The 17,094-nt window shown below is 42.4% G+C and overlaps 1 protein-coding gene across 1 annotated transcript in view; it reads right to left on the reverse strand.

Moving 5' to 3' along the window:
* Window positions 1-4,353: 4,353 nt before the first annotated feature.
* The window catches only part of LOC122934325 (solute carrier family 2, facilitated glucose transporter member 9-like), a 37,400-nt gene continuing 24,659 nt past the window's right edge, over window positions 4,354-17,094 (reverse strand). The window contains exons 11-12 of the mRNA XM_044289710.1: window positions 15,843-15,970; window positions 4,354-5,737 (exon numbers count right to left, since the gene is read on the reverse strand). Of these exons, the coding sequence (XP_044145645.1) occupies window positions 5,537-5,737; window positions 15,843-15,970 (329 nt within the window). The 3' untranslated portion in view covers window positions 4,354-5,536. The remainder of the gene's footprint in view (window positions 5,738-15,842; window positions 15,971-17,094) is intronic.

Raw genomic sequence — 17,094 nt, forward strand, 5'->3', positions numbered from 1 at the left:
TCATCATTATTTTCCGCTAACTTGTGACAAAAAATAAAAAGTTCTATGAACTCACTATGCCCATCAGCGAATACCTTAGGCTGTCTACTTTCCGAAATGGGGTCATTTGTGGGGGTTTTCTACTGTTTGGGCATTGTAGAACCTCAGGAATCATGACAGGTGCTCAGAAAATCAGAGCTGTTTCAAAAAGCGGAAATTCACATTTTTGTACCATAGTGTGTAAACGCTATAACTTTTACCCAAACCATTTTTTTTTTTGCCCAAACATTTTTTTTTATCAAAGACATGTAGAACAATAAATTTGGCGAAAAATTTATATATGGATGTCGTTTTTCTTGCAAAATTTTACAGCTGAAAGTGAAAAATGTCATTTTTTTGCAAAAAAATCGTTACATTTTGATTAATAACAAAAAAAGTAAAAATGTCAGCAGCAATAAAATACCACCAAATGAAAGCTCTATTAGTGAGAAGAAAAGGAGGTAAAATTCATTTGGGTGGTAAGTTGCATGACCGAGCGATAAACGGTAAAAGGAGTGTAGTGCCGAAGTGTAAAAAGTGCTCTGGTCATGAAGGGGGTTTCAGCTAGCGGGGCTGAAGTGGTTAATAAATAAACAATGCTATTACGCCTTGATTCTCAAATTGGGGTGAATAACCTGTCTTGTTCTACTGGTAGTGGGATGTCCACATTGACATTGAATAACTTATTTTATATATAGAGTTACTGTTACAGTACAGTATGTCCAACAGACAGTTGCCAGGGCCCTCCAAAGGAACAGGCAGTGGCAAAAATATTGATGGAGCCGTCAGAAGTAGAAGAAGGAGGGGCGATAGCAGAAGCCTCAGCAACAGGCAACAGCTGCCACCTTCATCCAGCAGTCGTGTTTTGATGACCAATCCCCTGGAATGGTTGACTTCAACATCATCTGAACTGACATCAGAAACTTACAGCCAGGAGTCGGTGGTTTCCTCTGACACCACACTTAGTCAGCATGGCCCAGGAACCAGCTCTGTGCCCTCAACTTTTCTGAACCTGCCTCTTTCCTTTGCTGCTCCTTTTGCCAGGCAAATAATGTATGCCACCTGGTCTGCTCCAATTTTCAGAGAGTAAGATATTTTTGAGGACAGTAAGTAGCTTCTGGTCAGCCCAGATTTGAAGGAGAGGTCGGCTGATTCCTCCTGTAGGTGTGCAAGTAGCGACAATGACAGTCGGTGGGAGCATGTGTCGCAGCCATGAGACTGGTGAGCAGACAGTAGTGGATGATGATGTAGCCGATCTCACGTGGAAGCCAGGTGAAAAGGGGGCTTCATGATCATCATCATCATCATCAGGAGGTGAGGGTGGCAGCTTGCCCGTGAGCCAGGGGCAGGGTGGCAGTGTGTTCCTGAGCCAGCAGTGTGCAAGCATGGCCATGAGACAGCAGAGTGGCAGCAGTGAGAGATCTAGAGCCATACATGCCTGGGGTAGACCATCTGCTAATCAAGCGCCTTAGTGTACCGGAAACAACTAGAGGTGCAGGGCTCCATGGAGGGACCAGCAGGCAGTCAGCAAGGAGTGGTGGCCATAATCACATGTGTGTGAATTTATCATCTAGTTACTTGAGGAAGTCAGCATGGCCGTATGTAGGATCTGTGGGCAGTAGGTGAAGTGCGGTCAGGGTGCCAATGTTGGCACCACCACCCTGCATTAACATATGGAATGTCTTACTCCTCATCATGCATTTTGCCAGCAATCGATCACTGAGGAGATTGCAAAGAAACAGTATCTTTCCAAGTCATTCAACAGCGCAGAAGCTGAATGTGCTCCTGGCAAAGTTTCTGGTACTACAGTCCTTCACATTCCATGTGGTTGACTCTGCACATTTCAGAGAACTGAAAGCTTATGACTAAACAAGGTAGAGAGTCCCAAGCCGCCACTAATTCTCTAAAAAAAGCTGTGCCAGCCCTGCATACGTACCTACAGCAGAAGCTGGGCCAGTCCTTGAGCCTGTTGGTGTCTTGTACAGTTCATGGCAGTTCAGACTTGTGGAGCTGTAACTATGGTCAAGAACAATACATTTCCTTCACGGCCCACTGGGTAAATGTGGTTCCTGCCCAGGCATACCTTCCACCTTCTGAGAGGGATGATAAAATCAACTACTATTGAGACATCCTATGTAGTTGGTTGGTCGCTGCCTAGGTGCACCATCGCAAATCCTCATAAAGGTCTGACCAGGGGGACCCTCTACGCTCACGCTCCACTGCCATGTCTGCTGGAGGAGGGGAGTGGGTGGTTTAAAAGAATCTTTTTTTCTTCTCCACTACTTTATTCGCACTGCATCCATGTCCTTCTTTTGTTCCATTAAAGAGTTATTGGGACACAGGTCTTGCAGGAGCACATCAGCAACTTGGCCAGGTGATGGCAATGCTGCCTCCGTGTTCTCATGCTATGATTCTGGTGCCAATGTCCTCCTCTGTCTCCTCATCCTCCAGCCTCCACTAGGCACAGTTATGAATGGTCATCCAGCATACCACCTACGCAGAGCACAGCGGTGTCACGCTGTTCTGCAACTGGACAGGCAAATGGAATCACACTGGGAAGGAACTGCTCCGCGTCCTTTATCAAGAAATCGAATCCTGGCTGTCTCCTCACCAACTCAAGATCGGAACCATGGTCAACAATAACAGGAAGAATAATATGTAGGCACTTCCTCAAGGAGGGCTGACCCATGAGCCATCCATGGAGCACATCTTTAATCTGGTTGTAAACCAGTTCCTGATGTCTTTTTCCCAACTGCAAGATGTCTTGAAAATGGCCAGGAAACTGTGCATGCACTTCAGCCTCTCTTACCATGCAAAACACACCCTCTATGAGCTGCAAAGGCAGAATGGTGTTTCCCAACATTGCCTCAAATGTGACATTTCCACACGTTGGAACTCCACCCTCTACATGTTGGACCCACTATATGAGCACGGAAAGACAGTGAATGATTTCTTGATGATGCAGATGGACAGGAGTACTCCCCTGTGTAACTTAAACGTTTGCCAGTGGTAGCTCATGCATGACACTTTCATGTTTGCTCAGGCCACTTTATTTGTCAGTCGCCAGGGCTACAAGATGAATGATGTTATTCCACTCCTTCATGTCCTGGAGTAAATGCTGATAGATCTGGTTGGACAGGGGACGTGGCACCTACATATCACGGCCACCTGAGCCCTGTGGGGGCTGAACTGGCAGAGGAGGAGGATGAGGGTGAGGATATTAACGCAGAGGAACTGTATACAAAAATAGGTGGTTTATCTGCCCAAGCAACAGGAGAGGATTAGGAGGAGCATGAAGAGCAGTATGCAGTGGAGATGGAGGCAGGGAGTCCCTTGTGCAAACGGCCAGAGGCATGCTGAGTTGCTTGTGTAGTGACAGACGCATTATCTGTCACAACCAGACAGCTGAGAAGCTCTGACAGAGGCCTTTCAGAACCTCCTCCTTGAGTTCTCTTTGTTGTGCTGTTCAGTTCCTCATCTCGTTAGCCTCTCTCAGCTGTCATGGAGTTGGACTGATTGCATCCCTTTAAATTCCGCCCCATAATGCATTACTGGGCGGCTTATACTACTTCCTGGAGTGTGTGTGCATGCTGATCTTGTTTTCCAGTCTGCTACAAAGTTAAGTGCTGAACATTTATCTGTTATTTTCTGTGTGCTGGATCCCAGGTGACCCTGACTCCCTCTGTGTCTGGTGTAGGGAGCCGGTGGTCGTGTCCCCTCACTATTGTAGGGTGTTCAGGGGTTATATAGTCGAGGTACGTGGATATGCAACCTTCCACCTCTGGGATCTTTGCATAGGCTGAGCAGCCAGGGAAAGTCTCAGGTCTTGTGCAGGGGTCTCCCTTTTGGTTCCTTAGCTTTGGATCCACTCAGTCATATATGCATGTTGCTTTGTCTTGTTTCCTGTACACCTTCCGTGACATTATCACCTTTTTGCAGAGGGATGACTACTGGCTTTCCAAGAAGTTAGACCCTCGCTACCAGACCAAAATGGGGGCCTTTTTTCCACCTTCTGAGAGGGATGATAAACTCAACTACTATTGAGACATCCTATGTAGTTGGTTGGTCCCTGCCTAGGTGCACCATCGCCCATCCTCACAAAGGTCTGACCAGGGGGACCCTCTGCGCTCACGCTCCAATGCCATGACTGCTGGAGGAGGGGCGGGGTGGCTTAAAAGATCCTTCACCCATAATGTTGTGGTAAACTTGTGCACTTAGTCATCATCTATGAAATTTCTGAATAAATCAATAGATATCCAATTATTTCAGTAAGTGGTTGAATAGATGAAGAGTACCATCTGGGGCATCTGTGGTATAATAAATGATACACATAGATATGTGTATATATATATTTATTTATTTTTTCCTTTTCCTTTTATCAATACATTGTTATGCACATTTACAGTAAACATTATATCTCCAATTACCTGGTACATTTTTCTGCAGTCTAATAAGTACATGAAACATTGTTCTGGAATCCAGTCCAGCACTTTGAGTAGTCCACCATTTGCTAAAAGTGCTAGCATTTTTAAACATACTAACCCTTGTAGTAAAGTTATGTGTACCCCAAAATTAGAGTACAATCACTTATACTGTACCTGTAGTAGTACATAAAAAAGCTACACTATGACTACAGTGAAAAAAACTACTGCAGGATTTAAAAAAAAACTTGGCTACTAACAGTTCCACACCTGGTCACTGGTTGTGGAATTGGATAAACACTTCCTGATAATCTGACAGGGTAAAAGGTTTGTAAATTTTGTGCCTCTTCATAAATTAGGTACGTCATATGGTAGCACAGAGGATATACAAACATAGAACACTGGCCTATGATAAATTCCCCCTTATATTTCTGTGTGATTCTTCAACTTCCAAATTTAGGCTCATAGCAACTACCGGTACATTTATTGATGAGGAGAGTTAAAACTTTTGCACATACCCAATTTGTAACAGGGTTTATCACTAACCATGGGCCATTTGTAATACTAATTTTCTTACATGTAGAAGGACCTTTCTCCCCGTCAAGCATTAGGACCTGAGTGCAACTGCTACATCTGCATTCCCTATATCTATGCTCCTGCTGAGAAGTAGCGTTCTACTACATGCTACTTTGAATTATTACATTCAGTAATAAATTATATATACATTACTACATAATACTGTACATTAATTATCTGCTTGAAAATTATGACGTGGTGTAGTTCATTTACTGTAGCCTTCATCTGACAACAACAACAAATATAGTGCTATTAGATATGTTGCTGTACAATATAGTATGCAGATATATTACCACCTTATAAACAGCATCTTTCTAAACTTGAACTTACAAGATGAATTGGATCACCATCGATGCTGTCCACCTGAGGTCATCCCTTACTCTCTAAAGTCTGTCCTCAGTTTTCACCTTCCTTCACTTATATCCTCGATCCCTGCCTCATATTCTATCTAGTCACTCTCGTATCCCTGTATTGGCATTTTGTATGATGCCTAGGACATGTTTTTCCTAGTGTCTCGGTGCCTATAGTCTGCTGCACAGTACACCATCAGAGGCTGAAGTTTTTGCTTCCATGTGTTTCTTCCGAAAGTTCAGCTTATTGAATTCCTGAGAGATTTCTGCTATGCTTTTCCCCTTAGTCTCAGGGAGAAAAAAGTATATAACGGTTCCGGAGACAATGATAACCAGTAGGAAGAGAAGGAAGCAGAAATGTTGTAATGTCTCCTGGAAGATATCAATAAAAAATAATAATATGGAGACCGTTAGATAAATGTTTAATATTCACTAGAAGACAATGATCAGAGAGATGAGTTGTCTGTTAAAGGATTTGTGGCACTAATAACACTTTCCTATCCTATTCTACTTAGAGTCAGAAAGCTGGACCCCCAGCAGTCACAAGAACAAGGATCCACAAGTGTCGCCAAAATGCCCCATGAGAATGGATCGGTGGTGCTCATTCATGTACGCCACTCCATTCATTCCAGCACTTGCAGACCACTGATCTTGTGATTGCTGGGGGTCTCACATACACTTATTCCCTATCCTGTGGGTAAGGGATAAGCATTAGTTGAACCCCTTTAAGGCCCATTTACACAAACAGATAATGGTTATAGTGATTGTCAATACGATAATTTCAAATGACTGAACGACTGATGCCTGACATTCATTGATACATAACGTTATCTTCTAGAAATAATTGTAAAAATTCATTGTTAGGTCTAAAGACCCATTTACACAGACAGATAATTGCACAGATTTGAACACAAACAACACACATGCCACACAATTATCCTCCCCAAGTATATGCTGTGAGTGATTGACCAGCCAAGAAAATATTCAAAAACGCTTGTCGGTCGTGTCGGAAATCATTGATGTGAGTCCATAAAATGCAGTGCTCTCATTGTATTCTATGAACTGTTTAATCTGTAAGTAGGCATATCTCTAATAATAATAATAATAACTGTGAAATCTGAAAAATCCCACTTTTAGGAATATGTACAGATGTAGTAGAGTTAACACATGTGTTTTATGAGATGTGTTATCTAAACTAAATGCATTAAGCCAGGGCTGGCCAACCTGCGGCTCTCCAGCGGTTGTAAAACTACAATTCCCACAATGCCCTGCTGTAGGCAGTCTTTGCATGCTGGGAGTTGTAGTTTTGCAACATCTGGAGAGCCGCAGGTTGGCCATCCCTGCATTAAGCAAACACCTTCAATTGCTTTTCAATGGCGTTTGTTTCAAGATAACGCGATGAGTTAAGAAATTTGAGTTAAGAGTTTGTGTGTTAACCCTGCTACATCTGTAGTTACTGTACAAGCACGTTTACTTTCTACATCAGGGGTTTGCAAACTTTTTTGCACGGTGTACCATGGCATACAAAGTCATATAACACAAACATGTGACTTAAAGAGGACCTGTCACCAAAAAATGCAAGGCAATTTGAAATAACTGTTATACCTGGAGAAGCTGAGCGGATTGATATATATTTTTGTGGGAAAAGATTCAGTAAAACTTATAAATTTTACATTTATATCTGCAGCCCTGTGAACAGCCCAACTGCGATAACTGGTCATCATGGCCAACGTTTTATAGACATTAAGATTGCTTGCTGTCTCCAATGGAGCTCGAAATCTAAATTCCCTATCAGTATGTCTTTAGAGTGTGACAGGAAACCAGAGTACCAGAGGAAAACAAGCAAACTCAGCAAAAACACTCAAACTCCATGCAGATGTTATCCTTGTTCAGATTTGACCCTAGCATTAGGAAGGCACACAAGCTAACCACTGAGGTACGGTGATGCCCATCTTCATCAGCCTCGTCCTCCTGCACAACTGCACTCCTCCTTCTGCTCTTCCTCCAGTGGTAGCTCCTCATTCTCATCCTCCTCCACTTCCTCCTCTATGGCACTTTGTCTGGACAGCAAAATCTGTTAACTGTTCTTCTTTCTCTATCCCTTGTTTCATTAACGTGAACGTTTGCTCTGACATAATTAATGCTGTAGTTGTCCCTACTGACAAATCCGGTGGACTCTTCAAGGGATCGCTCTCTCATAGGGTGGTCGGTAATGACAAACTTCTCAACCAACAGGGCGTTCCAAAGTCCAAATGGTGCTTTATTGTGTCACTTTAGCAGTAGAGATGATTTCCAGTTATACAGTCATGGCCGTAAATGTTGGTACCCCTGAAAATGAAGTATTTCTCACAGAAAAGTATTGCAGTAACACATGTTTTGCTATACACATGTTTATTCCCTTTGTGTGTATTGAAACAAAACCAAAAAAGGGAGGAAAAAAAGCAAATTGGACATAATGTCACACCAAACTCCAAAAATAGGCTGGACTAAATTATTGGTACCCTTTCAAAATTGTGGATAAATAAGATTGTTTCAAGCATGTGATGCTCCTTCAAACTCACCTGGGGCAAGTAACAGGTGTGGTCAATATAAAAATCACACATGAAAGCAGATAAAAAGGAGAGAAGTTCACTTAGTCTTTGCATTGTGTGTCTGTGTGCGACACACTAATCATGGACAACAGAAAGAGGAGAAGAGAATTGTCTGAGGACTTGAGAACCAAATTTGTGGAAAAATATCAACAATCTCAAGGTTACAAGTCCATCTCCAGAGATTTAGATTTGCCTTTGTCCACAGTGCGCAACATTATCAAGAAGTTTGCAACCCATGGCACTGTAGCTAATCTCCCTGGACGTGGACGGAAGAGAAAAATGGATGAAAGGTGTCAACGCAGGATAGTCCGGATGGTGGATAAGCAGCCCCAAACAAGTTCCAAAGATATTCAAGCTGTCCTGCAGCTGTCCTGTGTCAGCGCAAACTATCCGTCGACATTTAAATGAAATGAAACGCTATGGCAGGAGACAGGAGGACCCCACTGCTGACACAGAGACATAAAAAAGCAAGACTACATTTTGCAAAAATGAACTTTAGTAAGCCAAAATCCTTCTGGGAAAATGTCTTGTGGACAGTTGAGACCAAGATAGACTTTTTTGGTAAAGCACATCATTCTACTGTTTACCAAAAAAGGAATGAGGCCTGCAAAGAAAAGAACACAGTACCTACAGTGAAATATGCTCGAGGTTCATTGATGTTTTGGGGTTGTTTTGCTGCCTCTGGCACTGAGTGCCTTAAATGTGTGCAAGGCATCATGAAATCTGAGGATTACCAACGGATTTTGGGTCGCACTGTAGAGCCCAGTGTCAGAAAGCTGGGTTTGCGTCTGAGATCTTGGGTCTTCCAGCAGGACAATGACCCCAAACATATGCAAAAAGAACCCAGAAATGGATGTCAACAAAGCGCTGGAGAGTTCTGAAGTGGCCAGATCTAAATACCATTGAACACCTGTGGAGAGATCTTAAAATTGCTGTTGGGAAATAAGAGAGACCTGGAGCAGTTTGCTAAGGAAGAGTGGTCCAAAATTCCGGTTGAGAGGTGTCAGAAGCTTATTGATGGGTTTTGGAAGCGACTGATTTCAGTTATTTTTTCCAAAGGGTGTGCAACCAAATATTAAGTTAAGGGTGCCAATAATTTTGTCCAGCCCATTTTTGGAGTTTGGTGTGACATTATGTCCAATTTGCTTTTTTTCCTCCTTTTTTGGTTTTGTTCCAATACACACAAAGGGAATAAACATGTGTATAGAAAAACATGTGTTACTGCAATACTTTTCTATGAGAAATACTTCATTTTCTTGAAAAATGTCAGGGGTGCCAACATTTACGGCCATGACTGTAACATCACTGGGTGAGGTTTCAGCACCAGAACCACAAAGCATAATTACAAAATAAACACCTGCCCGTCTGGGCTCTAACTCACACATAGGTCGCTATCTCACCTCTAAGTCACTGTTCACACCAAAGGATAGATCCAGCTTCACCAAGCGTCAAGCCTTTAATCACACAGGTCTGCTCTCTAGGCATATCTGCTTTATCCCTCAGTGATTAACCACAGCTGGCCTCACCTGGGGCCACGGAACCTGTAGTGGACTAGAGGTCTGGACTGAGAAACTCCCACTACACACCTGTCTCCCAGTCCAAAGAAATCCTGCCCACATAACTTAAACAATCCACCTCCAGCAAGCTATGCCTTATACTGAAGTAAAACATCTCTGGATTTCTGTTTTCTCACCCAACTGGAAAACTGGGTGAGATACACACCCCCTCCACACCTCTACCATGCACTTCGCCACAGGACCTAAGTAAGCGATATGTGCCTCTGATGAGCTGTCACTGCCTGTCCTCAAAAAAGCACATGCTCATTTCTGTAGCTGTCTGGTGCATGAAGAAATCATTCACCACTTTACACTGCTCATACAGATGCTCCAGCATAGGAAATATGGAATTCCAGTGAGTTGGAATGTTGTGGATCAGTTGGTTTAGAGAAAGATTGTTCTGTTGCTGCAAATCCAGGAGGGAGTTCATAGCAACATAAGAGTTGCTGAAATCTGAGGCTAGTCTCTTGGACATAGGCAGGACCTTCTGCAAGTCACGTGACAGTACATGGCAGGGATGGCTTTTTTTGAGAAATAATGGCTGCTAGGTATTTTCGAGAGAGAGGCTGCATGCATACCATCAGATCTTTAAAGGCAGTGGAATCCACCAAGTGATATGGCAGCGAACAGAGTTAAGCTTGCACACAACCTAACTGCTGGTCGCGAATAGTTTTCTCAGGGTCACACATTCCATTATGGATTCCTCACTATGGAGCAGAGGACAAGGAGTAGGAGTCTAAGCAGGAGAAGAAACAGCTGATGATGACAAGGACACTGTACTGCTTGGGGATGCGACCTGGCTGCCACAAAGAAGACTGGTGAAAGAGAACTGACTTGTTCTGATTCTGATTGCTGGTCAGTTCCATTTTCCAAGATTACCGATAATACCTCAAAATATTACTATATACACTGAACAAAAATATAAACGCTTTCGGTTTTGCTCACATTTTGCATGAGCCTAACTCAAAGATCTGAAACATTTTCTACATACACAAAAGACCCATTACTCTCAAATATTGTTCACAAATCTGTCTAAACCTGTGTTAGTGAGCACTTCTTCTTTGCCGAGATAATCCATCCCACCTCACAGGTGTGGCATATCAAGGTGCTGATTCGTCAGCATGAATATTTCACAGGTGTGCCTTAGACTGCCCACAATAAAAGTCCACTCTGAAATATGCAGTTTGATCACACTACACAATGCCACAGATGTCGCAATGTTTGAGGGAGCATGCAATTGACATGCTGAGGAATGTCTCCCAGAGCTGTTGCCCATGTAATGAATGTTCATTTCTCTACCATAAGCCGTCTCCAAAGGCGTTTCAGAGAATTTGGAAATGTATCAAGTGGTAGGGGGGACTCAACTACCTACAGTGTTATATCAGGTATTTATTGAGGATAATAGTGGAGGGATCCACTTCAATGGATGGCTAAAAACAACATATATACAATGTAGTATTGAAAAACATTACAGGGGCAAGTTCAGACCGCAAAACTCGTTTGGTTTTAAGCAGCATCCAAGGGATCCCACATGATACATTTGTGGCTACAAGTACTACAATTACCAGCTCTACTTTAGGTCTAGTTCAACGGGCGCACGCCCAACTAGCGAAACCATCTCAGCTAATCCAGCCTCCTAACTCTCCCCTCCGATCACGTGGACATCCTCCGATCACATGACCAGGGATCACTTGGAACAAGACAGAAGGTCCTTGATACACCTGGCCTCTGACTGCATGCAGACCGGATCATCCAAGTGAACTACAATCGGATTAAACGCCTTCTGGAGGGGTAAAGTACTCATGGCACAAAGCATCTAATATGTATGTACTTATGCTCATGTCCTCTTTCAGTACTGTATACCTACCATAGCATATGCCCCTCAAGCGGAGCAACGGTAGTTAGGAAGCATGCTGCATTAACCGTTTCCGCCATCAGTATCTCACACAAGAGATTGTTGTTTTACTTGGACACCCAAACCATCTGGAGTTCTTATTGTTCACAGCATTGTGGACCCATATGGACTTATCTGTTCCATACAAGAGCCCTTGAGCTCCAACGATTGGGCTCCAATACACACATCTCAATATCAGGAGCATCCAGTGATATTTTTATGCTTTTATTTTTGTTTTTTTGGCGCCATTCAGTGTGATGTAATGTTTTAATGTTTTTCAATACTACATTGTCTATATGTTTTTTTAGACACCCATTGAAGTGGATCCCTCCACTATTATCCTCAATAAATACCTGATATAACACTGTTCATATGACTCTTGTCCATCTGGTACCAGGTAGTTGAGTGCCCCCTACCACTTGAAACATTTCCATTTTTTTCTTTCTGCGACCAGGGGTAGGTCGCAAGGGTTGTGCACCAAATCCAGCTGGTACGAGAGGTGGAGCCACTGCACCCTATTTTTCCGTTTGAAAGAATTTGGCAGTACATCCAACCGGCCTCACAACCGCAGACCATGTGTAACCACACCAGCCCAAGACCTCCACATCCAGCATGTTCACCTCCATGATCGTCTAAGACCAGCCACCCGGACAGCTGCAGCAACAATTGGTTTGCATAACCAAAGAATTTCTGCACAAACTGTCAGAAACAGTCTCAGGGAAGCTCATCTGCATGCTCGTCGTCCTCATCGGGGTCTGGACTGCAGTTCGGTGTCGTAACTGACTTGAGTGGGCAAATGCTCACATTCGATGGCATCTGGCACGTTGGAGAGGTGTGCTGTTCACGGATGAGTCCCGGTTTTCACTGTTCAGGGCAGATGGCAGACAGCGTGTGTGGCGTTGTGTGTGTGAGCGGTTTGCTGACATCAATGTTGCGGATCGAGTAGCCCATGGTGGAGGTGGGGTTGTGGTATGGGCAGGCGTATGTTATGGACAACAAACACAGGTTTATTTTATTGATGGCATGTTGAATGCACAGAGATACCGTGACGAGATCCTGAGGCCCATTGTTGTGCCATTCATCCACGACCATCACCTCATGTTGCAGCATGATAATGCACAGCCCCATAGTGCAAGGATCTGTACACAATTACTGGAAGCTGAAAACATCCCAGTTCACACCTGTGAAATATTCATGCTGTCTAATCAGCACCTTGATATGCCACACCTGTGAGGTGGGATGGATTATCTCGGCAAAGGAGAAGTGCTCACTAACACAGATTTAGACAGATTTTTGAACAATATTTGAGAGTAATAGGTCTTTTGTGTATGTAGAAAATGTTTCAGATCTTTGAGTTCAGCTCATGCAAAATGGGAGCAAAACCGAAAGTGTTGCGTTTATATTTTTGTTCAGTGTGTATACAGGGTCTAGCCTTAAAGGGATTTTGCCACTCTAGCAAAAAGCATTTATAATGCAGAGAAAGTTTCCATGGTTACAACCACCCTGCAGTCCAGCAGCATGGCAGTGCTTGTACACTATAAAAAAAAAAAAGTACCAGCTTACGTGAGCTCCCATGGTCCTGGCCACCAAACAGGCTGGCATAAACACCACTGATGGATTGCAGGGTGGTTGTAACTATGGAAATGAGCAGTGATGTGTAAAATGAGCCAAGCCAGCAAAGGAGGCAATATGGACAAGGACAATACATTAGTAAGTGCCTTGTAGTAACTTTCTCTACATGATAAATGTATGCTATCCATTTTTTGGCAGCCCCATAGAAATGAATGGGTCAGCATTTGATCCATAAAAAAATGCAAACTTAAAATACATTTGTGTGCATGAGGCCTAAGTGTGTACAAAAGCTCTCAGTCACTGATAGTTGACCGGGGGTGGTCTTAAAGGGCTGTCTCACTTCAGTAAATGGCATTTATCATGTAGAGAAAGTTAATGCAAGCCACTTATAATGTATTGTTATTATCCATATTGCCTCTATTGCTGGCTGGATTCATTTTTCTATCACATTATACACGGCTCGTTTCCATGGTTACAGACCAGCCTGCAATCCATCAGTGGTGCTCGTGCTTGCACACTATAAGAAAAAATGCCAGCCTGTTTGGTGGCCGGGAACGTGGTAGCTCATGTTGGCTGGTACTATTTTCTATAGTGTACAAGCGTAGCCATGCTGCTGGATTGCAGGATGGTCGTAACCATGGAAACTTTCTCAGCACAGTAAATGCTTTTTGCTGAAGCGGCAAAACCTCTTTAACTAGACTTCAACTTATAACAGAATGCCGATAACTCCATAAACTAGGAAATACTCAACAATTAAAAAACATATCATTTATTGAATAATATGTACAGGGTAAATTAACTAGACCAGTATATTTGTCATATGTATATGTCAATGAATATCCCAACTAGTAAAGGTCGATTGTTACTCATGCAGTTACCAATTATGTATAATAGACAAATAACTCCAAGAAATCCATCTGTATAAGTGTAATAAATATGGAGTAAAGTGTCATTGATAAAAGGCAATAGTCTATACTGTTATATAACCATATACAGTCAGGTCCATAAATATTGGGACATCGACACAATTCTAACATTTGTGGCTCTATACACCACCACAATGGATTTGAAATGCAACAAACAAGATGCGCTTTAACTGCAGACTGTCAGCTTTAATTTGAGGGTATTTACATCCAAATCAGGTGAACGGTGTAGGAATTACAACAGTTTGCTTATGTGCTTATGTGCCACTTGTTAAGGAACCAAAAGTAATGGGACAATTGGCCTCTCAGCTGTTCCATGGCCAGATGTGTGTTATTCCCTCATTATCCCAATTACAATGAGCAGATAAAAGGTCCAGAGTTCATTTCAGGTGTGCTATTTGCATTTGGAATCTGTTGCTGTCAACTCTCAAGATGAGATCCATAGAGCTGTCACTATCAGTGAAACAAGCTATCATTAGGCTGAAAAAACAAAACAAACTCAGAGAGATAGCAAAAATATTAGGCGTGGCCAAAACAACAGTTTGGAACTTTCTTAAAAAGAAGGAACGCATCGGTGAGCTCAGCAACACCAAAAGACCCGGAAGACCACGGAAAACAACTGTGGTGGATGACTGAAGAATTCTTTCCCTGGTGAAGAAAACACCCTTCACAACAGTTGGCCAGATCAAGAACACTCTCCAGGAGGCAGGTGTATGTGTCAATGTCAACAATCAAGAGAAGACTTCACCAGAGTGAATACAGAGGGTTCACCACAAGATGTAAATCATTGGGGAGCCTCAAAAACAGGAAGGCCAGATTAGAGTTTGCCAAACGACATCTAAAAAAGCCTTCACATTTCTGGAACAACATTCTATGGACAGATGAGACCAAGATCAACTTGTACCAGAGTGATGGGAAGAGAAGTGTATGGAGAAGGAAAGAAACTGCTCATGATCCTAAGCATGCCACCTCATCAGTGAAGCATGGTGGTGGTAGTATCATGGCGTGGGCATGTATGGCTGCCAATGGAACTGGTTCTCTTGTATTTATTGATGATGTGACTGCTGACAAAAGCAGCAGGATGAATTCTGAAGTGTTTTGGGCGATATTATCTGCTCATGTTCAGCCAAATGCTTCAGAACTCATTGGACGGCGCTTCACAGTGCAGATGGACAATGACCCAAAGCATACTGCAAAAGCAACCAAAGAGTCTTTTAAGGGAAATAAGTGGAATGTTATGCAATGGCCAAGTCAATAACCTGACCTGAATCCATGCGTTCCAGACTTCAGGCTGTGATTGACTACAAAGGATTTCCAACCAAGTATTAAAAAGTGAAAGTTTGATTTATGATTATTATTATGTCCCATTACTTTTGGTCTCTTAACAAGTGGGAGGCACATATGCAAATTGTTGTAATTCCTAGACCGTTAACCTGATTTGGATGTAAATACCCTCAAATTAAAGCTGACAGTCTGCAGTTAAAGCACATCTTGTTCGTTTCATTTCAAATCCATTCTGGTGGTGTATAGAGCCAAAAATGTTAGAATTGTGTTGATGTCCCAATATTTATAGACCTGACTGTATATACATAGTCCGGATAGGTTGGGAGTCAGTAGCCAATATACATATAATAATGCAATATTACTAGAACTAGAATACAATATGGCCACACAAGTAAACAACTAGGCCAAAAAACACATAAAGAATCATGAATATGTTTGTATACCCATAATGGCGATAGTCCAATCTACCCTGTATAGCAAAACCCTCAACATATAAAAAGGCATGGCACAGAAAAAGGGACCATGGCTTAAAATGCACCAAATTCAGTTAAAATATTGGTCTAATGTAAGCCAACCAAGAGGCGATGGTGGTGTGAGAAAAAAATGTATGAATCAAAAAAGAACTCATTAGTACAACTTACTATAGTTTTTACTTACCACAATATATGGGAAAATCATACCCAGGATGTAGAGTCCTACCCAGCTGAAAACTCCTGAGATGACAAAGGCAGGAACACGAGGGGCCTGTGCAAAGATTTCAACACACGTAGATATAGCAGCACCAGCTGTAGGTGATAGGAGTTATTGTTACAAGCCATAACAGAGCTCAAAGGAAATGTAAAAATGAAATCAAGTAGGCTAAATTATATTGCAAATTACATTTAAATAAAACCCAAACAATATTATAAATATATAAATAGCAAACAGAAAAATAAATGTAATGCTACTGGCTAAGCACAGAAATATAACTGTAGAGGACAAAGGAAAGTCTAAGATGTTCTGAAACCGCTATTCTTATAGCTCTATGTTGTGCCGTTACTTAATTGTTTCAACTAGAAGTTATGAATTAATTACTAGTAGTCTGCAGTAAGGGTACAGAGGGGTGGTAACCAATTGGGGGGGTGTGCAACTGCACAGTCTGATAATAGCAGCACTGACTAGATAGAGTGAGACTGTGCAGACACACAACCCCAACTGGTTACCTCCCCTCTGTACCCTTACTGCAGACTGCTAGAAATTAATTAATAACTTCTAGAATAAATAATAAAGGAATGGCACAACATAGAGCCATAAGAATAGATGTTCCAGAATTGTTATTACATGGGGAATGCGTGTGTAACATCCCATAGTGGTGTTACCACTAGTGCATCCTGCTACTATCTCTAATGGGCTAATATAATGTAATCTTATGTATGTCTGTCCCCCACAATGTGCATTTCTAATAATGCAGTGTAACTGTTCATGTAAATTGCCTGGTTCACCAGCAGGTGGCAGCAAACACGGCAGAGCTATAGTTAGATAGAATGGAACTTACCATTCCATTCTCCGCCCCTTTGGGCAGAAGTGGGCCAGTCCTGCTTTCTACCAGAAGGAGGTGGGGCAGTTCTGGTTTGTGTTGGTTGAGATTCCATGTTGGAGCTGCTAGGATTCTAACCTACTTTTTGGCTGAACATAAGTCCGACTACAAGAGTGAAGTGCAGCATAAAGAGGAAACAAAGACACTAAGTTAGCTTGTCAATACAGCAAAGTGAGAGAAAGATATAGCAGAGTTGAGTTTACATGGTAATTTAATGCTAAAGCCTGCTGGAACCAAGACAAAGCCTGAAACTGTTTGGAAAAACGTTTATTCAAGTAAAGCCGCCATTAAACTTCATCTCAAGGTCTGGACTCAAGTTATTTCTTCAAATCC

This window comes from Bufo gargarizans, chromosome 1, assembly GCF_014858855.1.
Source record: "Bufo gargarizans isolate SCDJY-AF-19 chromosome 1, ASM1485885v1, whole genome shotgun sequence".
In the NCBI taxonomy this organism is placed as follows: Eukaryota; Metazoa; Chordata; class Amphibia; order Anura; family Bufonidae; genus Bufo; species Bufo gargarizans.